A 25,572-nucleotide genomic window follows, 5' to 3' on the forward strand; every position below is an offset into this window, starting at 1 on the left:
TTGAATGTGCTGTTTATTCTTGGATAACACTGGATCCCTAGGCACAATTTTGACGGTTAAACTGGAATTCAATGGGGAATTTTCCAGTGTTATGACTGATTAAATATAACCATGCATCAGTAGAAGTATCAGAATTTTTTGTCATGTCCTATTGGCAGTTGTGATACCAAGTTTGCATTCATGTTTTGAGCTGAACACCTGAAAATATTTCATAAAAAATAGTTCAACGAAAGATACGCTCAACACTGTTCAGCAAATTGCATAACCATTTGCATCTGTGTTTTTTCTCCTGTTTAGTCTTTTTCCTTATGTTTACTCTTATCCATTTGTAGGAGAGTTAATTTTGTAGTATTTGACTATTGCAATATTCATTGGATCTCAGCCAACACTGTGCCAGTTGTTTCAACTTTGTCTGACACGACCAGAGAGACTGACTTCATCATTTTTAAGTCCTCCATTCGTTTGAGGCATAGAACCACATGCTGTCTTGTTCCCTGAATTCATTACTTTCTTGCAATGTTTATTGAGAGATGGCATTAGCTCAGTGTCTCTCACCAGGTCTTCCGTGATCATGTAGTACTTTGGCCAAGAAGCTACATTTGACTCCTATCAGCTCCATACTCCTCATTTGACGTGATTGAAAATTTGATTGAATTTCAGTGGAAAAGTGGTCAGAACCAAGAGAATCGAATGTGTTTTCCATAAAGAGCATAATGAGAACAATAGAAATTAATTGTAAATATATTATTGTTAACCACTGTCCGATAAAGTTGACTGTAATTAAATTATTGTCTTCTGTGAGAGTCACCAGTTCGTGTCAGTTCTAATTGTTAACAAGAGTGCCCAATGCAAAACAGAGCTATCTGAAATCATCATGAACAATAAATAAATTTGACAGATGTCTAATAAAACTGCACCAATGTCCTCTTTTCATTTAAATTCTAGGTGGTTTGTACACTTGAACAATGTACGTTTCTGAGGTTCCTACTTTCACTTCAGCTGAAACTACCTGGAAGTTCTAAATCAGTATGTGAAGTTGAACTTACATAAAATCAGTGTTTAAAGATAGTTCTGCCATCGTTTGTTGTATACTGTATTAAATGATAATGGCTAAATCTTTTGTAACATGATGGTCTCAATCATGATTTTTATATAGCTACAGTGTAAGTCTCGCGCCCCACTACTTTGTTCCGAGGTCTTCATTATTGGAAAGAATTGGCCTAACATTCCATATGATGATGCCAACTACTGTAATTTTCTATACCAAAATTTTCCGTGATGATAGTCTTAATCGTTACCAGCTTTAAAGAAATACTTGTCTCTTTTTGGTTTTAGGCTAGCCATAAAAACATTAAAAATAACTTCCCAAGTTCACTTGTTCTGGAAATTTCCTGGAGGTTATTATGTCTGCATTGTAGGGCAATAAGGATGGGAGAAATCACAATTTCTCATGTATTCAGTCCAAGTTAACTTAATTGATTATTCTCATCCTGTCTGCTAACAGACTTATTACCTAGAGTAGTCTGAGAATTGATCACCTGAATTTTTGTTGTCTTTTTGTTGGACTACAGGTTGCAGAGAAGTGTTACATTTGGAAGGGTTATTTGTTCCTATAACTTAATATATTGTGGTTTCTTATCCTGGTGCTGTGTTTTAAGTGAAGAATGTTATCATTGAATCATATACAGGAGGTGGACAAAAATATGGAAACACCAAGAAAACAACACATTACCATGCCTAATATAGTGTGGGAAAACTGTTGGCATTCAAAACAGCTTCCAGTTGAACGGATAACGTATTACCACTCCTAATATGGTGTAGGAAAAGCATTAGCTTTCGAAACAGCTTGCAGTCATCTCAGAATGGATAAGTATAGGTCCTGTATGGTTTTCAAGGAAATCTTATACCATCCTTTCTGCAAAATAGTGGCAGGTTCGAGTTATAATGTTGGAGGTGGATAGTGATCATGCATCTTTCTCTCCAAAGCAGATCACAAAAGTTCAACAATACTGAGCTGGTCTTTGACGTGTCCAGGGGAGATGTGACAATTCATCCTTGTGCTCACAACACCAGTCTTGAATGATCCAAGCCATCTGAAAAGAGTTCCTGTCATCTTGGAACTCAGCATCAACATTGGGAAACAAATGTTGTACCATGGGATAGACCTGATGAGCCACAACCACAATGGCCATATAATCCTTGACTACCATATAATGCGACTTTGTAGAGTAACCATGTGTCTCAAGGAATATCATACTATCTCATGGAATATCATACTGTGGCTGCCCAAATCATCACCAGACCCCTACCATGTATCACTCTTGGGACTTAAACTCAGCCAGACATGGGAAACAGTATGCACCAAGACACATCTGGCCAAATAACTTTCCTCCATTTCTCCAAAGCCCAGGTTTTATGGCTTCAGCACCACGTTTTCCTGTTATGGGCATTTGCAACACTGATGAGTGGTTTTGGAACTGCAGCTCTTCTTGCAAGTGTGACATTTATTCCTGCAGTGACTTTTGCATCTGTCTTCCTCTTATTATTTTTTTTTTCTTTGTGATTATCTTGAAGATGATGTTTACACTTTGCCTGTATGTGATATAAATCTTCACACCATAAACTTCTGTTGTTCAGATAACTGTATCTAGAGTCTTTTCCACCAATTAATCAACACCACATATTACATTAAAATGTGTGAGCATGGCCCATGATTGCAGCCTATATAACATTTTTATAAACAAAAGTAACACCATAAACAGTCACTGTTAAACTTGCTTCTAATATTTCCAGTGTATTGCAGAGAGAAATCTATATCTTCAAGTAGTACATTTTCTATTTCCGTGCTGTTCTCTATCATGTCTGTTCAATGTAAATTTTGGTCTCTGGAGTCATTTCCACTTCTGAAGTAACATTTTATATTTTATTGCTAGTTCAAAAATGTTCAAATGTGTGTGAAATCTTATGGGACTTAACTGCTAAGGTCATCAGTCCCTACGCTTACACACCACTTAACCTAAATTATCCTAAGGACAAACACACACACCCATGCCCGAGGGAGGACTTGAACCTCTGCCGGGACCAGCCGCACAGTCCATGACTGCAGTGCCTTAGACCGCTCGGCTTTATTGCTAGTAATAAATCACAGTATCTGATCACAGAAACAGTCGTAACCCTTTCATTAAGAATCATTACAGGCATGTGTACACTGGAGAGAGGGTTAGGGAGCACTGCAGTGAATTAAGTATGTTTCAAAATACAACTCTTAGTCAAACAAGCAGGTTGCGCAGGATATGGTAGCTGGTGCATAGTGACCACTTTTCATCCAAAGTGCTGGGCGAGTTCATTCATTTGTTCAGAAGGAGAGGACGACAAACGTTTGCCACCTTTCGGCTGGTCGGTGATGGCAGAAGCAATGTGCGCACCCTGCAGTCTTTCTCAAACAATTTTACAGAAATTATTTGGTTAAAAAGTTTCATTTTTGTGTTACTTCTAGCTATATATGTCGCATTCATTATAACATGCCCATCATTTCAATAACAGTCATAGTTATTGTGATATTTATGTGGAAGTAATACACTGCACGAAATTCAAAAAAGTTTAAAATGAAAAATAGGGATCACAATGATTTTGCATTTGGTGCATATCACTTAATATGTTGCTGTGTATGAAATTTAGCTAACATATTGAATTTTTCTTTAGACGTGGGTGGAGGTCTCTGTCTGTCACCAATCTCGAGAAAATTGATCTGACATAGTCCACTCATTTGTGATCACACCACATGAGCATTGAAGCCAGAATGAAATATCCAGAACATTCCTCATATTTCATAAACAGTTTGAGATGTCAAAATGGGATTGTGGCAAATGATAGCACACACAGAGGAGAGTGTTATTATTATGCAAAACTTCATTATCTTCCATGTTATTCCACTAACCATAGACTTTTCTGATGATCGAATGTAAGTTTTAAGAGCCATTGATAGCTAGTGAAATGAGAAGGGCTATGGGTTCTGGAACTATGTAAGCGAAGTATTTACATGTTTATTTTGTACTGAGGACGTGCTTTTTCATAAGATGCTGACCTTACTTTTCCTTTGTAACTCAAGTAACAAATTTAGAGATGACTGTCTCTGAATTCTGTCACAATTGCATCTGCACAACATGTTAGTGGGGTGGACTGTGTAGTCTCTGCTGAGTTTTGGCAAAAGAAGCAAATTTTAACATGGCAAGAAGAGAAATGGGTAGGTTTTCCCTACTTGTGACCTTCTCTGAAAGTTACAAATGATTAACAAACGAGGCAAAAATAAATTGCTATGTTCTTGGTGGAATTATTTTTAGATACTGACCAAAGAAGAGATGACAGATCTTTTTTGAATGGTCACCATGCAAGTATGGGTGTGAAGGCTCTCCACTTAATATTTACAAAAATTGAAAGTGCAGACGTCAGTTTAAAACAGCACTTCCCCTTCAGCACTTGGCATTTTTCCTACAGTACCTCCCCACAGCCCCCACCATTACTGCTCTCCCCACGCCTGCCCTGCCATCTGCGCATCTACCAACTGTGGTATTCTGCATGCACTTTAAAAAGCATTAAAAATTATTGCATAACTGGGTGTGTATATCATGAGAGAATGTGGACACTAATCAGTAGAAAGCTATTTGTAAGACAGATAAAGACCTGGATGTAGTCATTGTGTGTAGCGTTGTTGAAAATAACAAATTACAAACTCAGTGAAAATAACACATAATGAGCTGAAAAATGTATGAGTGAAAAAAAAAAAAACTTCACTAACAGTACTGTGTTGAAATGAATTTTACCTTCAATTTTTTGTTGAAATGCGAATGTGCTGGAAGGTATACACTTATCAGGCAGCCCCTTTTTGTGTCTATGTCCATATACTGCAGACCACTTTAAAGTGCATGGCAGAGTTTTCTGAACATACCACATATTAACATATCTTCCCATTTGATGTGCATGTGGAGGATGGGAAAATGATCCTCCACTGGAATTAGTGTAATCTTGTTTTTGTGAGCTCCGTGTGTGTATTATGGAGAGGACTGAGGTACATTCCTAAATTTTTCACTTAATTCTGGTTCTTGAAAGTTTGTAGGTTGGCTTTCGTGGGATGGTTAGTGTGTATCTTTAAATGTTTGCTAGTTCATATTTTTCAGTGGTTTGGTAACACTGTCCTGTAGGTCAAATAAATCTTTAACCATTTGTGGTACCTAGCGAGTTGGTGCAGTGGTTAGCACACGGGACTCACATTTGAGAGGACAATGGTACAATCCCGCGTCTGGCCATCCTGATTTAGGTTTTCCCATGATTTTCCTAAATTGCTTTAGGCAAATGCCAGGATGGTTCCTTTGAAAGGGCACAGCCGACTTCCTTCCCCATCCTTCCCTAATCTGATGAGACCGATGACCTCGCCGTCTGGTCTCTTCCACCAGATCAACCTCAACAACCATTTGTGCCTCTCTGTATTTTGTAAGTTCAATCTGGTATGGATCCTCTATGCTTGAGCAATATTCTAGGATGTGGGTCCTCCATGCTTGAGCAGTATTCTACAATAAGTCAAATGCATGTTTTGTGAGCAATCTCCTTTGGAGACTGACTACATTTTCCCAGTATCCAACAAATGAACCAAACTTTGCCATTTTAATGAAAAATAGATTTTAAAAAATCTACTCAAGTGGCAGAAGGAGAAAACATATATAAAGGATAAGTAAATGTGCAAGCTTTCAGAGCCAGTGGCTCTTTATTCTGACAGAAGGATTGAACACAAAGGAAGAGGGATGAAGGAAAAAGACGGACAAGGTTTAAAAATGGTGAGAGCTCAGAAAAGTCACCCAAAACCGCAGGTGATGGGAGACTTAGCAGTCAGGATAGGAAGGAAGACTGTTTGTAGCCATTGTACCCCATATTACCATACCTTCCCATTCCACATACATTTGGGGGATAGGAAAAATGACTACTGTGGTGTAATTCATCTAATCTTGTCTTTGTGGTCATGTGTGTGTCATATGGAGAGTCTTTCCTACATTCTTTCCTTCTCATCCCAACCAATAAATCTTCCCTCTCTTGGTGTTCTGGGCAACTTTTCCAAACTCTCTCCATTTCCCAGACCTCACCAGTCCTCTTCCTCCATCCTTCTTCCTGGCCATTCAACTCTTTTGCCAGAAGGAGCCAACTTTGCTATCTCCTACTGCCACTTGGTGAATAGATTTTTTTTATCTATCCAATTACATTATATTTTCAGAGTTCGCCAGTTGTTTTACCTACTATTGAGCCTATGTAATCATCCCATTACATATTCTCACAAATTCTTACAAGAAAGCTCTTGTATGGATTGATTGAATCAAGTTGAGACGCATTGACGCTTAAGTCATAAGATTTGAATTTTGTTAAGGATGCAGTTTTACATTTTGGAACTTAAAAGCAAGTGGTAAATCTTTGCATCAATGTGAAATCTTGAGTGGACATCGCTGTAATTGTTTTCAGAAGGCACTTCATTGCAGACAGATGTGTGGGGCTGCTGTTAATATTGTCTGCCAGGTGATTAATTTACATTATGAGCAGCTACGATTCCATTGTTTCAGAATGTAACAGTGAAGATAATTATTTGTATACTTAGCAACTCAGTAATTTTTCTTTTATTTTTAGAAATTCCTCTGTGCACTGGTCACACAAATACTATGCAGTTTGCTTTTGTAATGAATTTGTCATATTTTGTCAATTCAGGACTTGTTGTACCACAGAATGCTTATAGAAACCTACCATTTCTTAAACTAGTTTTACTTTCATCTCAGGAACTACCAGTATAGATTGTTGGAATTTCTGTCCATGAACTTTAAAATAATCATCCCCTCTATTTCTACATTTTTGCCCTCAAGATTCCATTATACCAACTGTACACACTAGTTACTGGATAGGCTAGACTTCTCCTTGCACCTTTGTACAGGGCATATCATAATTAATGGTGTTAACACATACAGTTGAAAGTATATGATACCAGAAACATACATGGACTCTTAAGATTCATACGTTAAGAGCTATGAGCTCTACTTCATGTTCGATGCTGTGAAACAAATCCCTTCTTATTGCAAGTCATTTGCTTTCTGCAATTTGAGTTGTGGGTTATGGTAGTTACCACATTTTTAAGAACAATAAATAGTAAATATGTTTGAATAAACGAATCATAAATCTTGCTGTTGGTGGAGAGGCGTGCATACTTCAGCAATACAGATAGCCTACTGTAGGTGCAACCACAGTGGAGGGGTATCTGTTGAGAGGCCAGACAAACGTGTGGTTCCTGAAGAGGGGCAGCAGCCTTTCCCCATTCAAATCTCTGGGCGGAGACTACTTAGGAGGTTGTTGTTACCAGGGGAAACAAAATGGGTGTTCTGTGGATTGGAGCATCAAATGTCGGATCCCTGAATCAGGCAGGAACGTTAGAAAATCTAAAACTGGAAATGCGTAGGTTAAAGCTAGACACAGTGGGAATTAGTGAGGTTTGGTGGAAGGGGGAACAGGACTTCTGGTCAAGTGAATACTGGGCTATAAATACAAAATAAAACAGGAGTAATGCAGGAGCGTGTTTAATATTGAATAAAAAAATAGGAAAATGGGTAAGCTACTATGAACAGCATATGAACACATTATTGTAGCCAAGATAGGCATGAAGCCCACAGCCACCACAGTAGTACAAGTTTACATACCAACTAGCTCTGCAGATGACGAAGAAATTGAAGAAATGTATGATAAGATAAAAGAAATTATTCAGATAATGAAGGGATATGAAATTTAATTTTCATGGGGGACTGGAATTTGGTAGTAGGAAAAGGAAGAGAAAGAAAAGTAGTAGGTGAATATGGACAGGGAAAAAGGCATGAAAGAGGAAGTCGCCTGGTAGAATTTTGCACGGAGCATAATTTAATCATAGCAAACACTTGGTTTAAGAATCATGAAACAAGTTTGCATACATGAAAGAGACCGTGAGACACTGGAACGTTTCAGATTTCAGAACCAGGTTTTAAATTGTAAGACATTTCCAGTGGCAGATGTGGACTCTGACTACAATTTATTGGTCATGAACTGCAGATTAAAACTGAAGGAACTGCAAAAAGGCAGGAATTTAAGGAGATGGGACTTGGATACAGTGAAAGAACCAGAGATCCTAGGGAGTTTCAGAGGTAGTGTTAGGGAGTTACTGACAAGAACAGGTGAAAGAAATACAATAGAAGAAGAATGGGTAGCTTTGAGGCATGAAATAGTGAAGGCAGCAGAGAATCAAGTAGGTAAAAAGATGAGGGCTAGTAGAAATCTTTGGGTAACACAAGAGATACTGAATTTAATCAATGAAAGGAGAACATAATAAAAATGCAATAAACAAAGCAGGCAAAAGGGAATACAAACGTCTGAAAAATGAAATTGACAGGAAGTGCAAAATGGAAAAGCAGGAATGGCTAGAGAACCAATGCAAAGATGTAGAAACATATATCACAAAGGGTAAAATAGATGCTGCCTACAGGAAAATTAAAAGAGGCCTTTGGAGAAAAGAGAACCACTTGTATGAATATCAAGAGCTCAGAAGGAAACCCAGTTTTAAGCAAAGAAGGGAAAGCAAAAAGGAGGAAGGAGTATATAGAGAGTCTATACAAGGGCAATGTTATGGAAATAGAAGAGGATGTAAATGAAGAAGAGAAGGCAGATATAACATTGCTTGAAGAATTTGACAAAGCTCTGAAAGACTTAAGTCAAACAAGGCCCTGAGAGTAGACAACATTCCGTTATAGCTAGTGGTAGATTTGGGAGAACCAGCTAAGACAAAACTCTTCCATCTGGTGAGAAAGATGTATGAAATAAGTGAAATACACTTGGACTTCAAGAGGTATCTAATAATTTCAATTCTAAACAAAGCAGTTGCTATCAGGTGTGAAAATTACTTAACTATCAGTTTAATAAGTCATGGCTGCAAAATACTAACACGAATTCTTTACGGAGGAAGGGAAAAACTGCTAGAAGCCAACCTCAGGGAAGATCAGTTTGGTTTCCAGGGAAATGTAGGAACACGCGAGACAATACTGACCCTACGACTTCTCATAGAAGATAGGTTAAAGAAAGGCAAACGTTTATAGCATTTGACAATGCTGACTGGAATACTCTCTTTTAAATTCTAAAGGTGGCACAGTTAAAATACAGGAAGTGGAAGGCTATTTACAGTTTGTGCAGAAACCAGATGGCAGTTATAAGAGTCAAGGGGCACGAAAGGGAAGCAGTGGTAGAGAAGGGAGTGAGACAGAGTTGTAGCCTATCCCCGATGTTATTCACTCTGTGAAGGATTCAAGCTGTAAAGGAAACAAAAGAAACATTTGCTCTAGGAATTAAAGCTTGGGGAGAAAAAATAAAAACTGTGTGGTTTCTTGATGACATTTTAATTCTGTCATAGACAGCAAAGGATGTGGAAGAGCAGCTAAAAGGAATGGACAGTATGTTGAAAGGAGGATATAAAATGAACATTAACAAAAGCAAAAATTAAATCAGGTTATGCTGGGGCAATTAGATTAGGAATGAGACCCTTGAAGTAATAGATGAGTTTTGCTATTTGGGAACCAAAATAATTGATTATGGTCAAAGTATGGAGTACATAAAATGCAGACTGCCAATGGCAAGAAAAGTGTTTCTGAAAAAGAGAAATTTGTTAACACTGAGTGTAGATTTAAGCATCAGCAAGTCCTTTCTGGAAATATTTGTATGGAGTGTAGCCATGTATGGAAGTGAAATGTGGACAGTAAACAGTTAAGAGAGTACTGAATAGAATTGGGGACAAGAGAAATTTGTGGTAAATCCTGACTAGAAAAAGGGATCGTTTGATAGTATACATTCTGTGCCATCAAGGGATCACAAATTTAGTACTGGAGGGAAGTGGGAGGGGGGATAAAAACTGTAGAGGGAGACCAGAGGTGAATAAGTAAGCAGATTCAGAAGGATGTAGGTTGCAGTAGTTACTTGGAGATGAAGAGGCTTGCACAGGATAGAGTAGCATGGAGAGCTGCATCAAACTAGTCTTTGGACTGAAGACCACAACAGTAACAACAATTTGAGAGGAGGTAGTATGGACCAAAACCAGAAAAAATGTTCAGTAAATGTGGGCTCTAAAGTGCACACCTTAAGAGGTATAAGCACTTGTTCAGTTAAAGAGGCATGCTTCACAGTAGCGAAGATGAAGAAGTGTTCATAGCTCTTAACCCTTTCACGCACCTTGGGGCATATACTTCCCACTAAACCTAATACTTTACACTGTTTAAGGGGATGTGTGTTATCACTTATGTATGCTCCTGGCATCTAGTGGCAGGGGACTGTGGGAAGTATATATACCACCAAACAACAGTGTTTTAATGGTTGTTGGGAAGTATGGTTATCACCAGTGTAGTTTCTGGAAGGGGTTTTGATAGTATACTTACCACAAAATTAATCTATTATTAGTTGTCGTTAGGAAGCATACTTACCACCAGCTTAGGGGTATCCCAAAGCTTTTGGGAATACGTTTTACCTCCTTTGTATATGCCTGGTATCTTGTGGTGGTACACTGCACCAGGTGTATGAAAACTGTTACAACAATCAGTTTCTGTTTGTCATGGGATTATTACTGTTGTCGGAACACATTGCTTCACTTCTGCAATATTTGTTATCGTGACCTTTGTCAGCTCATACCTTTATTGTGCGATAAAGTTTCAAGGACTGTTTTCACATTGTGGTAAGTAACCTTTAATATCAGTAACAAATATTTTTTATCTAAAGAAAAAGAAAATACACAATGAAAACAAAAAACACTTCATTATTTTATGTGTAATGGCAACAAATAACAGCACACAAAATGGAAGTGGGAAATTCATTTATTACCAGTCTTAATACCTCACAAAGGTTCCATGGTGATATATGTACAAACACAATTTTTGGTCCGAAATCACAAAAATTAAATTATCAGAAATTAAATATGGTCAGTTGATCACATTTCTTACAGAATAAAAAAAATTATTTTTATTGATTCACTACAAAAAAGGCACCATCAACAAAAGGGTTAAGGTATGCGCTTTAGAGTGCTTGTTTACTGGACATTTCTTCTTGTTTTTGTCCATACTATCTTTACACAAAACATGGAAAACAGAGAGCTTGGCAGTATAAGTAGTTTGGTTTACACTATTGAAGATGAAGAAGTGCTCACAGCTTTTACAGTATGGATTTAAGAGCCCATGTTTCCTGAAACTTTTTGCTACTAATATTGTATACTTTCAGCTTCATGCATTCCGATGTAAGAGTGGTTTCAGGTGTGCTGCAGGGGAGTGTCGTAGGACCATTGCTATTCACAATATACATAAATGACCTTGTGGATGACATCGGGAGTACACTGAGGCTTTTTGCGGATGATGCTGTGGTATATCGAGAGGTTGTAACAATGGAAAATTGTACTGAAATGCAGGAGGATCTGCAGCGAATTGACGCATGGTGCTGGGAATGGCAATTGAGTCTCAATGTAGACAAGTGTAATGTGCTGCGAATACATAGAAAGAAAGATCCCTTATCATTTAGCTACAATATAGCAGGTCAGCAACTGGAAGCAGTTAATTCCATAAATTATCTGGGAGTAGGCATTAGGAGTGATTTAAAATGGAATGATCATATAAAGTTGATCGTCGGTAAAGCGGATGCCAGACTGAGATTCATTGGAAGAATCCTAAGGAAATGCAATCCGAAAACAAAGGAAGTAGGTTACAGTACGCTTGTTCGCCCACTGCTTGAATACTGTTCAGCAGTGTGGGATCCGTACCGGATAGGGTTGATAGAAGAGATAGAGAAGATCAACGGAGAGCAGCGCACTTCATTACAGAATCATTTAGTAATCGCGAAAGTGTTATGGAGATGATAGATAAACTCCAGTGGAAGACTCTGCACGAGAGACGCTCAGTAGCTTGGTATGGGCTTTTGTTGAAGTTTTGAGAACACACCTTCACTGAGGAGTCAAGCAGTATATTGCTCCCTCCTACGTATGTCTCGCGAAGAGACCATGAGGATAAAATCAGAGAGATTAGAGCCCACACAGAGGCATACCGACAGTCCTTCTTTCCACGAACAATACGAGACTGGAATAGAAGGGAGAACCGATAGAGGTACCCAGGGTACCCTCCACCACACACCGTCAGGTGGCTTGCAGAGAGTGGATGTAGATGTTGATGTAGATATGCCACTAATTGTGATACACTCTGCATGTTTTCCAAAAATCTTCAGCAATAATGCTTATTTGTCAGCTAGTGTTGACCATTAAATCGAGGGTTCTCCTCAGTACATTCCTTTCACCATGAACACAAAGATTTTCATCTCTAGAACCTCCTGTTTGTATTATAATTCTTTTCTTAATGACCTTTCCCCTTTATATTTTGGGAAAGCACTTGCCATCTCCATTATTTTAGTGGCCGTCCCTGGACTTGGACTGTCATCCCACTCTTACGCTTCTTTTCCTTCCACCTTCCACCACTTCTTCAGTATTGGGTACTTTGGTTTCTCTATGTAGTTTGCTTCTGATTCTGGTGTGATTTACTGTTATTTCTTGTCACCTGTATGCACATGTCATCTTCATATACTTTATTTCTTAGATTTTATGTAAATAATCAGATTGGTACAGGAACTCAATTAATTGTTGTAGGTGCGACCATTTCTCTTATGTGGACCAGCAATCGACTGATCCATACTTTGATCAAGTGTGTTTTATTTATTGGCTTATCAAGGTACATGGCCCGGTTTAATTGTGATTCCAAAAAATTTTGGTAGCCTTCCCAGCTATTGTTATACGTACCAGGGCCCAACAATACTAATCGCAGCTTACTCTGGGCTCTGTGTGACCAATATTTGGTTTTAAAATTACAGGTGAATTGTTGGGCAGTTTGGAAGTATTCTAAATTCAACACTGCCTATTGAGCATCATCATCTTCTAAGAAACCTATTGTAAATATGAGGGTTGGAACTTAAATAGTAGCAACTATTTATTCACAACCAGTAAAAAATATTTACATGTTTGCACCTGTTACTGTCCTTCAAAGTGGTCACCAGTGTTGTGAAGAACCTGTTGCCAGCGATGTGGGAAGCGTGGTTTACCGTTAGCAGAGCCTGTTCTGCTGATGGGATGAATGGAGTGGTCTACTGCCTGTCAAATCTCTGGAATACTTCTGAAGAAATGCCATGAAGTGGTTCCTTCATCTCCGGAATCAAATCAAAGTCACAAGAATGTAAGTCCAGGGAGTATGACGGATGGTATAGTACGTCCCAGTCCCATCGACTGAAAAGATCACCCTCAGCTTGCACTGTATGCGCCTGCACATTTTTGTGCAAAATGATGGGTGGGTTGCACGGAAAGTGTTGCCGCTTCTTTCGCAAAGCTGGTCGCAGGTGATGCTCCAGAGCCCCAGTAAGGTGAAAGTTATGGTGATTCTTGTGTATGACTGTGATGATGTTATCCTAATGCATTATGTTCCTCCACTGCAGACCGTCAATGCACAGTATTACTGTTCGTTTTTGGAGCATCACCTGTGACCAGCTTTGCGAAAGAAATGGTGACACTTTCTGTGCAACTCACCCTCATTTTGCATGACGATGTGCAGGCACATACAGTGCAAGCTGTGGCTGCTCTGTTTGGTCGATAGGACTGGGAAGTACTCCTCGGACCTAAGTCCTTGTGACTTTGATTTGGTTCTGAAGATGAAGGAACCACTTAGTGGCATTCGCTTCAGAACTGTTCCAGAGATTCGACAGGCAGTAGACTGCTCCATTCCCACCATCATCAGAACAGGCTATGCTAATGGTATACTAGGCCTTCCACATTGCTGGCAATGGGATCTATACAATGCTGGTAACTACTTTGAAGGACAGTAACAGGTGCAAACATGTAACTCTTTTGTTTGCTTGTGAATAAATAATTGCCACTATTTAACTTCCAACCCTTGTATATTCACTTCCCATCCTTTTTTATGTTTTTCATCATTCTGAAGTTGCTTCTATATTCTTGGAGATGAGGTTTGTCTAATGCAACTAACCATTTAGTTACATTAGACAAATCTCATCTCCGAGAATATATACTTCTAATTGTCCCAAGAGGAAGGAAGTGCTCCATGAAAGGATTTCAAAAAATTACTATGTGTACCTTCCCATTTGGCTGGAATTAAAAAAAAAAAAAAAAAGAACCTAAGATCCTCATATTTTCAATTCAAACTGTAAGTCTTACAACCTGCTGGAGTTCTGCAGACTGTAGCAGAATATTCTACTATTATTCTGTGTATTGTTCTGTTTCAGCTTGCAGCCTGTGAGCTCTACCCGATATTGCTTTTATAGAGTCTATTTCCTCTCTTTGACACACAGAATTAGCATGCAAGGGCCCACTCAAATTTGACACAGTAGCATGTTAGAACTTATTCACCACTGATATGTTAGCTGCTGTCACTTTCTGAACTACCCGTAATTTTACCATCTATCTCTTTCGCTGAATCATCCATCTCATCATTAATTAGTCTTTTCCTTGTTTCTAACTCAAGGGCTTCATTATTTAGTATTCAGTTTTTACATAATTCTGCACATATTTGTGTTTCAGCATTTCAGTTTCTCTAGGCTTCCTATTTTACTTGAGTTCTATCTGAGAATATGTCTGAAGCATCTTACACATATTACGTCTTGGTCTACCTGCTGAAGTCATTGTGCCATTTGGTCAGTTGCACCTGCCTAGGGTAGAAATAAGCTTTGCTCATATTTTTCTTATTGTTCTGTAAAGTATTGAACCTTGCCTTTTAGTGACAGTATTCTTCTAAACACTGTTCCACTGACCCCATCTTGTCTTTTACTTCTGACAATTTCTTTTTTTATGTTATCCTGATATACTTTTGTACTAGCCTGATTGAACATTTCAGATTTATTTACTTCCACACTAAAATTACTTCAGTACTCAAGAGTAATCACAAATATATGTTAAGAGGTATACATGTAAAGAAAGTTCTGGTTGAGGATAACGAATTATTTAGGAATAAAGGAGACAACTCACCTGAAGACAGAAGTGCTGCTTCGTCAACAGATACTAACAGGAAAGGTACAGAGCTTTACTTTGCTAGCTTTTGGAATGAAATACCTTTTTCAGTCTGTAGGAGAAATATGTACACACACACACACACACACACACACACACACACACACACACACTCACTCACTCACATCTGATCCACACGCCTGTCTTCCTACATTGTGCTCATTCGACTGCTAGCTCTTATGGTGAGTGTATTGGGGTGCTGTGGGGGTGCAGTGCAGGGTGGGATGAGAAATGGAGAGAGCTGGGAGCCAGGGAGAGGGTTGGGGGGAAGCGTCTAACAGCTCATGAGAGAGTGGGGAGCTGTCAATGGGGTAGCTAGGGGTGATGGTAGAGGGAGCACATGGCAGATGACTGAGCACTTGATTTCACAGACTTCAGCATGAGATGGCAGCACACAACTATCTGACATGTATACACACATACAAACACACTATTTGACCAGGGTAGGGTGACAGCAGGTTACCTTAGGTTTAGGCCAGAGAGGTTATGGGAGTGAAGGATGTGCTGTAAGGATAGCTTCCACCTATGCAGCTCAGCATCTCAGAAAAGCTGGTAATGGTGGAGAGGATCCAGATGGCACAGGTTGTGAAGCAGCCATTGAAATCTTGCATGTTGTTCTCTGCTGCATGTTTTGCCACTGAGTGTTACACATTGTTTTTGGCAACAGTTTGACAGTGCCCATTCCTTCTGATTGACAGCTGCTTGGTTGTCATACCAATGTAAAATGCTGTGCAGCAGTTGCAGCAGAGCTGGTGGATAACATAGCTGCTTTCACTGGTGGCCCACCGAAGCTAGGAAAGTGCTGGCAGCGAATGAGCGCAATGTAGGGAGACAGGTGTATGCATGTGAGTCTGTGTGTGTGTGTGTGTGTGTGTGTGTGTGTGTGTGTGTGTGTGTGTGTGTGTGTATGTGTGTGTGTGTGTGTGTGTCTGTGTGTGTGTGTGTGTGTGTGCGCATGTTTCTCTTACAGCTTGAGAAAGGAATCCCATTCTGAAAGCTATCAAAGTAAAGATTTGTACCTATTGTGTGTATATCTGTCGCCGACTCAGTGCTTCTGCCTTTAGGTGAGTGATCTCCTTTATTCCTGATTAATTCATGAAGTGGTATACAGTTTACCATAAATTACAAAACAATCGCATTTAGAACTTAGCCAGTCAGTCACTTTTATTACATTATACTCACCATTAGAGTGTAAGAATAAAGATCTCTTTGACAGTACCATTACATATAGTTCACACTTTCAAATTAGAGTCTCTGTAAGAAAAAAATGTCTGCAGTAATTACTAGTCTATCAATCTCTAATTGGAACTATGTCATTGTTTAACAAATTGTTCAACAACAGCAGTTGTAGTTGTCTTGTAGCTGCAGGTGTAGTAATGGTACCGATACTACCCTAGGTGACTTTGGTTCTCAGTGTACAACGGAACTTGTTTACTGCAAGTAGCTGCCTAGTAGTAGTTGTTGCTTTATTCATCCTACAAGGATATAGGACATGTCAAAGTATTTACAAGTTTAGATCAATTTAAAATAAGCTAATTCATATACACATATATTTACAGTCTTCTAGTAAGAGACAATCATTGGATATACTCCTGGTATACAATGCTTTTTTTACAAATAACTTATTAAATAATGTAATGCCACACTGTTCACTCATATCTCACTATCAGTCACTGCACACACTATATGCACGTTGTTTCATAACACTTCACTCACTACACACACACACACACACACACACACACACACTGGCGATCTCTGGGCCATTTTCTGTACCACAACTTCCCATTTGCTATCCTGAAAAACTGAGTCAGCATTCCTCCATAATGAGTGAGATGTTGAGCTCAGAAAGAGGAAGAGGTGTTAGTATTGTGCTATGCATAGCTTGGGGATATGTTTTTGTAGAAAAGGGAAAAAGAAGGGAAAAACATCGTGTGAAGTTGTTATGTGGAATGTTGGATGTTTTATATTCATTATTATTATTATTATTATTATTATTTTGTATAACTTTTTTTACCAAACCACTACTTTGTTTTATCTAAGTATTTCTTCCATGTATAAAATGTATTGCATAACAGGTACTTTTTAACTGCCTTTTTAACTAAGTGTATTTTTGCTGTTTCTTTAATCTCTTTTGGTAATTTATTGTACAGTTTTATTACTTAGTAGAAAATGCTGTTTTGAGTTTTATGTTTATTTTTTCTTGGTAAATGTAAGTTGAGACTATATCTTGTTGCATGGTCATGGACAGAGCTGTTTGTGCCGTTATTTTTGATGTGTACAACTGACTGGTAAATGTATTCACATGGTGCAGCTAAAATCCCCAGTGTTTTGAACAGATCTTTACAATGAGCTCGACTAGTATTTTTGGTTATTATTCTTATGGCCCTTTTCTGGAGTTTGAAAATTGTGTTCATATTTTGTGCATTTGTTCCCCAAAAAAGAATGCCATAGCTAAGAACTGAGTGTACATATGAATAATATGTAAATAAAAGACACTGCCTGTTACACACTGATGGTAGGATTCTAAGGGCATAACACGCTGATGACATTCTGTTTGCAAGTACTTTTGTGTGTTCGCACCACTTCAACTGAGAATCAATATTCATTCCTAGAAATTTTGCATTTGTTACAGTCTATAGAGGTGCCATCTACTTTTAATTTAACATTGTCTATTTTCCTCTTCAAACTGAAATTCATGGCATTATGTTTATGTTCAATTTCACTTTACAGCTTATTGATGAATCATAAACTTCTTTGACAGTTTCATTTGCTTTCTCGGCAAGGAGTGCTCTTGTTTTCTCAATGACTCAATGACTATAATATTGCTGTCAACAGCGAAGAGAATTTTTTCACCATGAGTAACACTATTGGGAAAGTCATTGATGTACATCAGGAACAGTATTGATCCTAATATGCTACCTTGCTGAACCCCTATATTAATATATTTTGATTCTGATAAGTGTTTTACTAAATGTTTAGATCTATCTGAAATATGTGTTATCTCTACTCTTTGTGCCCTATCCGTTAGGTATGATCAAAACCAGTCTTTAGCTATCCCTCTTATTCCTAGTGCTTCTAATTTATTTAATAGAATCTTGTGGTCGACTCTATCATGTTTCAGAGGATGATTCTCAGCCTTCAATGTCCGGGCAATTGCAGAGGGTGGACTTATTGGTAGTTGGGAGCTCCAATGTTAGGCGCATAATGGGGCCCCTTAGGGATATGGCGGCTAAGGAGGGGAAGAAATCCAGTATGCACTCCGAGTGCATTCTGAGTGGAGTCATTCCTGATGTGGAAAGGGTCCTTCTGGATGCCATGAGGAGCACAGGGTGCAGCCAGCTGCAGGTGGTGGCACATGTCGGCACTAATGACGTGTGTCGTGTTGGATCTGAGGAAATTCTCTCTGGATTCCAGTGGCTATCTGATTTGGTGAAGGCTGCTGGTCTTGCTTACGAGATGAAGGCAGAGCTCACCATCTGCAGCATCGTTGACAGAACCGACTGCGGACCTTTGGTGCAGAGCCGGGTGGAGGGTCTGAATCAGAGGCTCAGACGGTTTTGCGACCGTGTTGGCTGCAGATTCCTTGACTTGCACCATAGGGTGGTGGGGTTTTGGGTTCCGCTGAATAGGTCAGGAGTTCACTACACTCAGCTGGCGTCTACACGGGTAGTGGAGGCTGTGTGGCGTGGACTGGGCAGTTTTTTAGGTTAGAAGGCCTCGGGAAAGTATGGGATGGGCTGCAATCTCAAAGGGTCATGGCAAATACAAGACGTGCTTGGATCAAGGAACAGTCGGAATTGTAGTTGTAAATTGTTGTAGTTGTACTGGAAAAGTCCCTGAGCTTCAAGCGCTAATAGAAAGCACAGAAGCTGAAATCGTTATAGGTACTGAAAGCCGGCTAAAGCCTGAAATAAGTTCTGCAGAAATTTTTACGAAGTCTCAGACAGTGTTCAGGAAAGATAGATTAGGCAGAATTGGTGGTGGAGTGTTTGTGTCTGTCAGTAGTGGTTTATCTTGTAGTGAAGTCGAAGTAGATACTCCGTGCAAATTGGTATGGGTGGAGGTTATACTTAACACCTGAACTAAGTTAATAATTGGCTCCTTCTACTGACCCCCAGACTCCAATGATATAGTTGCTGAATAGTTCAGAGAAAATTTGAGTCTCGTAACAAATAAATGCCCCACTCATACGGTTTTAGTTGGTGGGGACTTCAACCTTCCCTCGATATGTTGGCAAAAATACTTGTTCAAAACCGGTGGTAGGCAGAAAACATCTTCCGAGACTGTCCTAAATGCTTTCTCCAAAAATTATTTCAAGCAGTTAGTCCATGAACCCACGCAAATCGTAAATGGTTGCGAAAACACACTTGATCTCTGAGCTACAAACAATCCAGAGCTAATAGAGAGCATCATGACTGATACAGGGATTAGTAATCACAAGGTTGTTGTAGCTAGGCTCAATACCGTTTCTTCCAAATCCACCAGAAACAAATGCAAAATAATTTTATTTAAAAAAGCGGATAAAGTGTCACTAGAAGCCTTCCTAAGAGACAATCTCCATTCCTTCCGAACTGACTATGCAAATGTAGACGAGATGTAGCTCAAATTCAAAGATATAGTAGCAACAGCAATTGAGAGATTCATACCTCATAAATTGGTAAGAGATGGAATTGATCCCCCATGGTACACAAAACAGGTCCGAACACTGTTGCAGAGGCAACGGAAAAAGCATGCGAAGTTCAGAAGAACGCAAAATTCTGAAGATTTTCTAAAATTTACAGACGCGCGAAATTTGGCACATACTTCAATGCGAGATGCCTTTAATAGGTTCCACAATGAAACATTGTCTCAAAATTTGGTAGAAAATCCGAAGAAATTCTGGTCGTATGTAAAGTACACAAGCGGCAAGACACAGTCAATACGTTCGCTGCGCAGTGTCGATGATTGTATACCGATTAGGTTCCTTTCAGATTACGCTGATACAATAACTCCCTACTTAGCAATCATATACAACCGCTCACTCACCAATTGTTCTGTACCTACAGATTGGAAAATTGCGCAGGTCGCACCAGTGTTTAAGAAGGGTAGTAGGAGTAATCTATTGAACTACAGACCTATATCACTGACGTCGGTTTGCAGTAGGGTTTTGGAGCATATACTGTATTCAAACATTATGAATCACCTCGAAGGGAACGATCTATTGATACATAATCAGCATGGTTTCAGAAAACATTGTTCCTGTGCAATGCAGCTAGCTCTTTATTCGCACAAAGTAATGGCCACTATCGACAGGGGTTCTCAAGTTGATTCCGTATTTCTAGATTTCCAGAAAGCTTTTGACACCATTCCTCACAAGCAACTTCTAATCAAGCTGCGGGCCTATGGGGTATCGTCTCAGTTGTGTGACTGGATTCGTGATTTCCTGTCAGGAAGGTCACAGTTCGTAGTAATAGATGGCAAATCATCGAGTAAAACTGAAGTGATATCAGGTGTTCCCCAGGGAAGCATCCTGGGACCTCTACTGTTCCTGATCTATATAAATGACCTGGGTGACAATCTGAGCAGTTCTCTTAGGTTGTTCACAGATGATGCTGTAATTTACTGTCTAGTAAGGTCATCCAAAGACCAGTATCAGTTGCAAAGCGATTCAGAAAAGATTGCTGTATGGTGTGACAGGTGGCATTCGATGCTGAATAACGAAAAGTGTGAGGTGATCCACATGAGTTCCAAAAGAAATCCGTTGGAATTCGATTATTCGATAAATAGTACAATTCTCAAGGCTGTCAATTCAACTAAGTACCTGGGTGTTAAAATTACGAACAACTTCTGTTGGAAAGACCACATAGATAATATTGTGGGGCAGACGAGCCAAAGGTTGCGTTTCATTGACAGGACACTTAGAAGATGCAACAAGTCCACTAAAGAGACAGTTTACACTACACTCATTTGTCCTCTGTTAGAATATTGCTGCACGGTGTGGGATCCTTACCAGGTGGGATTGATGGAGGACATCGAAAGGGTACAAAAAAGGGCAGCTCATTTTGTATTATCACGTAATAGGGGAGAGAGTGTGGCAGATATGATACGCGAGTTGGGACGGAAGTCATTAAAGCAAAGACGTTTTTCGTCGCAGCGAGATCTATTTACGAAATTTCAGTCACCAGCTATCTCTTCCGAATGCGAAAATATTTTGTTGAGCCCAACCTACATAGGTAAGAATGATCATCAAAATAAAATAAGAGAAATGAGAGCTCGAACAGAAAGGTTTAGGTGTTCGTTTTTCCCGCGCGCTGTTCGGGAGTGGAATGGTAGAGAGATAGTATGATTGTGGTTCGATATACCCTCTGCGAAACACTTAAATGTGAATTGCAGAGTAATCATGTAGATGTAGATGTAGAAGATCCAAAAATATGCCTGTGACACACTCATTTTTATCAAGAGCATCAAGTACAACTTTTGTGAATTCTACTATGGCTGACTCCATATTTTTGCCACTTTGGAAACCAAACTGTGATTCGCTTAAAAGATTGTATTTATTCAGGTAATTCATTAACCTGTTTTTCATAATTGATTCTATTATTTTTGAGAATGCTGATAACTATTTACCAACCATGCACAGGCAGGATGACAACTCCAGAGAGCGACCAAATGGTGTAAATTGCCCCATTACAGGTTGAAACCAGTTGGCGGCAAAATAAATAATGCAATTGTGACTGTCATTTGAATAATTGACTATAAGTAAATTAATTGCTGTTAAAAAAGTTGTGCTCTAGGTTGCAGAAATCAATCAATTGGGCCAGAGGTATGTTCAGTGGGTGCTTTAAAGCTAGAAACTATAACTGTGGGACGAAGAGGATGATCAGGTCTGTGGATGTTTGGAAGAAGATAAAGGATTGGAGTGCACAGGTTGGGTGGGATAAGATGTTCCATGAGGGGCCTGAGGTTTTAAGGAGGGACTATAGATCAGTTTGTACCACAGGGATGGGATCTTGAGGAGAGGTACTAAATGTAGAAGTGTTTGGCTTTCAACATTGTTATGATTACCACCAAGTTATCAGGATGAATGGGCATGGATAGAGAGATTGTAATGGTAATACACAATATCATGATGCAGAGTATGCTCTACAACATGACAGTCATGATCTTGGTACCTGTCTCATCGCACATGTCATTTGGACTCTCCCATGACATCAGTTTCTCTCGGCAGGTGTCACTGTGCATTACAAGACGTGCTTGTTTCTTGCCGCTCACCTGGCCTAAATTTATATTAATATCTGTGGTCTCTAGATTTCTTTTCAGTATCTATTCCTTTTCTTCACACTTTTTTATTTTCCAACTTGCCTATTTTTCTACACCCCCTCCTCTCCTGTCTACCATGCATAAAATTACTTAGCTTTCCACTTTTATTGACTCTGGCATGATGTTTTTCTGTAATCTGTGTCTTGCTTGTTACCCTGTCTTCCATCTTTAAGTACTCAAGTTTTCAAATCTCATGTAGTGCAGGCACCAACAATCAGTCATTCCTTCTCATCCCTTCCAGTAAATCTCCCCTGACCAAGGGTTCTGAGTGACTTTTCCCAATTTCCTGATCTTTGCCAGTCCTTTTCCTTCACCCCTCTTCCTATCCGTTCAATTCTTCTGCCAGAAGAAGAGACCACTGGCTCCTAAAGATTGTGAATTTCTATATCTTTTATGTGTGTATTCTCCTAAATGTGTAATTTGTTTCAAAATATTTATTATACTTATAGCACATTATACTGAGTTCCTAAATTGAAACAAAATTTCTTTTCCCTTTACCTACAGCCTTTGCCTTTGTAATCCGTACAGAAGAATAATTTTTGAAAATTTGTATTCAAAAGTACTGTCGCATTCCTCCTTCCAAAAAAAAAAAAAAAATTACATATGAACCATTTTGGTGCAATATGGTTGCTGTTTTCTCATCCTGAAGCTATACAACTCTTCATCTCAAATCAATTAACTCGGAAGCATACAATCAACTTAAGTAGGAATAAGCAACTCACTGCAGTTCTAGTAAAATGCGACTTCTCTCTTATGCATCCATTCTGGATGGTACATAATTGGAAACACTTAGTTTGTTTTAAAAACTAATGAACAACAGTTTTTTCCTTTACAATAGTGCAGTACTAGTAAAAGGTGGCTTCCCTCAGAACATGCATCCATTCTGGACAATAGATAAGTGGAAACTCCCAGTTTGATTCAAAAAGCTAATGAGCAACACATTTTTCATTTACAATAATGCAATACATTCTTGCATATACATAGCCAATATTCTTTTAGTGGTCAGCTTTATTATTTTTTAATAACAGGATAAACTAACCTTTGGAGCTTGCAGCACAGTATAATTGCGACTGATTCTACCAAGTGTCGCACAACTCACTTTCATTGCTGCGACTAGATCCAATCTTCATCATGAGATGTCGTCTCTGTTCTTAGCTTTTGAAAATGTAATATAATTGGATATATAAAAAAAATCTACTCACTATGTGGCACCAGGAGAAAACACTTTTGTTATGGAAATATGCAGCCTTTTGAAGCCACTGGCTCTCCTATGTTAGGGGAGACCTACTAGATGTGATGAGAAGGAAAGACATTGTTACGGAAGGAAGGGGGAATGGCAGAAAAGAACGGGTGAGGTTTAGGAAATGGGAAGAGTTTGGGAAAGTCATCCAGAATTCCATATCAGAGGAGACATACCAGACATGATGAGAAGATAGGACTTGATATATACCTGTAAAAACATACATTTAAAATTATTTTAATTTTACTCTGTTGATAGATGTTATTGAATAATTCAGGAAGACAATGAATGTTCCTTCCACACCCAGTATGAGGAGTTTTTAATTTTACTCACATGACTGGTTTTGAGATATTTGTGTGAATTTGTTGGTAAACTAAATCTTCACATTGTTTTTGGGAGGAACATTCATTGTCTTCCTTGATTCCTTTTTCTGTATAATAGCAGATTTGGTTCATTAAGTAACTGGGCAACATTAGTTAATTAGCTAATTATGGCTAAAACAAAATTTGAATTATTACAACAAGCTGCAAATAATTCTTTACTGTCTTCTCTACAGGTTTGAAGACCATTGTCGGTGCTGTGATTGAATCTGTGAAGAATCTGCGGGATGTGATCATATTGACCATGTTCTCTTTATCTGTGTTTGCCTTAATGGGCCTCCAGATTTACATGGGTGTCCTCACACAAAAATGTATAAAAAACTTTCCCATGGATGGGTCATGGGGAAATCTTACGGATGAAAACTGGGAGAGATTTGTGAGCAATGAAAGTAAGAAATGTTATTGTGCTGACCATGACTAACAACTGTGATCAACTGTTATTTTCTATATTCCATATTTTAGTTATTAATTTTTTTTTGTAAATCTCAAGGCTATTAGTAGTCTGAGGGTACTGATCCAGATTAAGATATGTGCTGAAACTGCTTATATCTAAGAATTGAAGCTGATATTTTTGAAGAATTTACAATTCCAACTGTTGTGGATATTCCTTCATTTCTTTGCAGCCAGAGACAGTTGGTTGTGTGTGTTTGAGATGCGTACGTGTGTGTGTGTGTATGTGTGTATGTGTGTGGTGTGTGTTTTGTTCAATTCAGACGACAATTTTTCTGGATGTTTTCCTTGAGACACCTGTTGCTTTCCTCCACAGTGCTGCACAAATGCCGAAATTTTGTTAGTACTTCGAGTTGCTCGTCATCTATTCTTATGGCAGTCTTACCTTCACATCCTTTTTTGTCTCTAACTATGGCTTTTGTCTGTTTGGGATTTATTTTTAGTTTCAGTTTTGGTGTCTCTTGATTCAAGACCTTTGTGTGTGTGTGTGTGTGTGTGTGTGTGTGTGTGTGTGTGTGAGACATAGCAAGCAGCACATTTTTATTCAACTTCTTGTCGCGTCTTTAGCCAGATAAAATGGTCATCTGCACGCAATATTTCCATTGTCCATCTGGTCACCATCATCAAGTGAGAAAAGCTAAGCCACTCTCATCGATAACTGATTTGAACTGTGAACGACAGAGCCTTTAGAAGCAGCAAAAATATGAGAGAGCATGTGCTGAGGTAATGCACAAGGGCTCAAACATAGCAGCTGTCCTGTGGCACAAGAAAAGTTGCATCATCTCCAGTGGTGAATAATTATTTATTATTAAAAATTGATATTTATAGCAAACCAATTCACATTCCATTGTTTGTTCATATCTGATAAAGCAGGATTCCAAGTTTTACTGTAGCAGGATCAACTATTGCGGTTAATTGTATTATCTAAAAACAAAGATAATGTAACTTATATTATATTCAATATGTAACTTATATTATATTCAATCATTAATTGTATTGTCTGTTAGTCTGATTTTAACAGATTCTTTTAATAGACAATCCCAGCTAAGCAACCATTTGTGTCTCATTGTATAGTATCC

At 38.8% G+C, this 25,572-nt stretch overlaps 1 protein-coding gene across 1 annotated transcript in view; it reads left to right on the forward strand.

The window, feature by feature from the left end:
- The window catches only part of LOC124623171 (sodium channel protein para), an 876,466-nt gene that overhangs the window by 152,150 nt on the left and 698,744 nt on the right, over positions 1 to 25,572 (forward strand). Inside the window, exon 6 of the mRNA XM_047148975.1 lies at positions 24,220 to 24,432. Coding sequence (XP_047004931.1) covers positions 24,220 to 24,432 — 213 coding nt within the window. The remainder of the gene's footprint in view (positions 1 to 24,219; positions 24,433 to 25,572) is intronic.

The sequence above is a fragment of the Schistocerca americana genome, chromosome 7 (assembly GCF_021461395.2).
Source record: "Schistocerca americana isolate TAMUIC-IGC-003095 chromosome 7, iqSchAmer2.1, whole genome shotgun sequence".
Classification (NCBI taxonomy): Eukaryota; Metazoa; Arthropoda; class Insecta; order Orthoptera; family Acrididae; genus Schistocerca; species Schistocerca americana.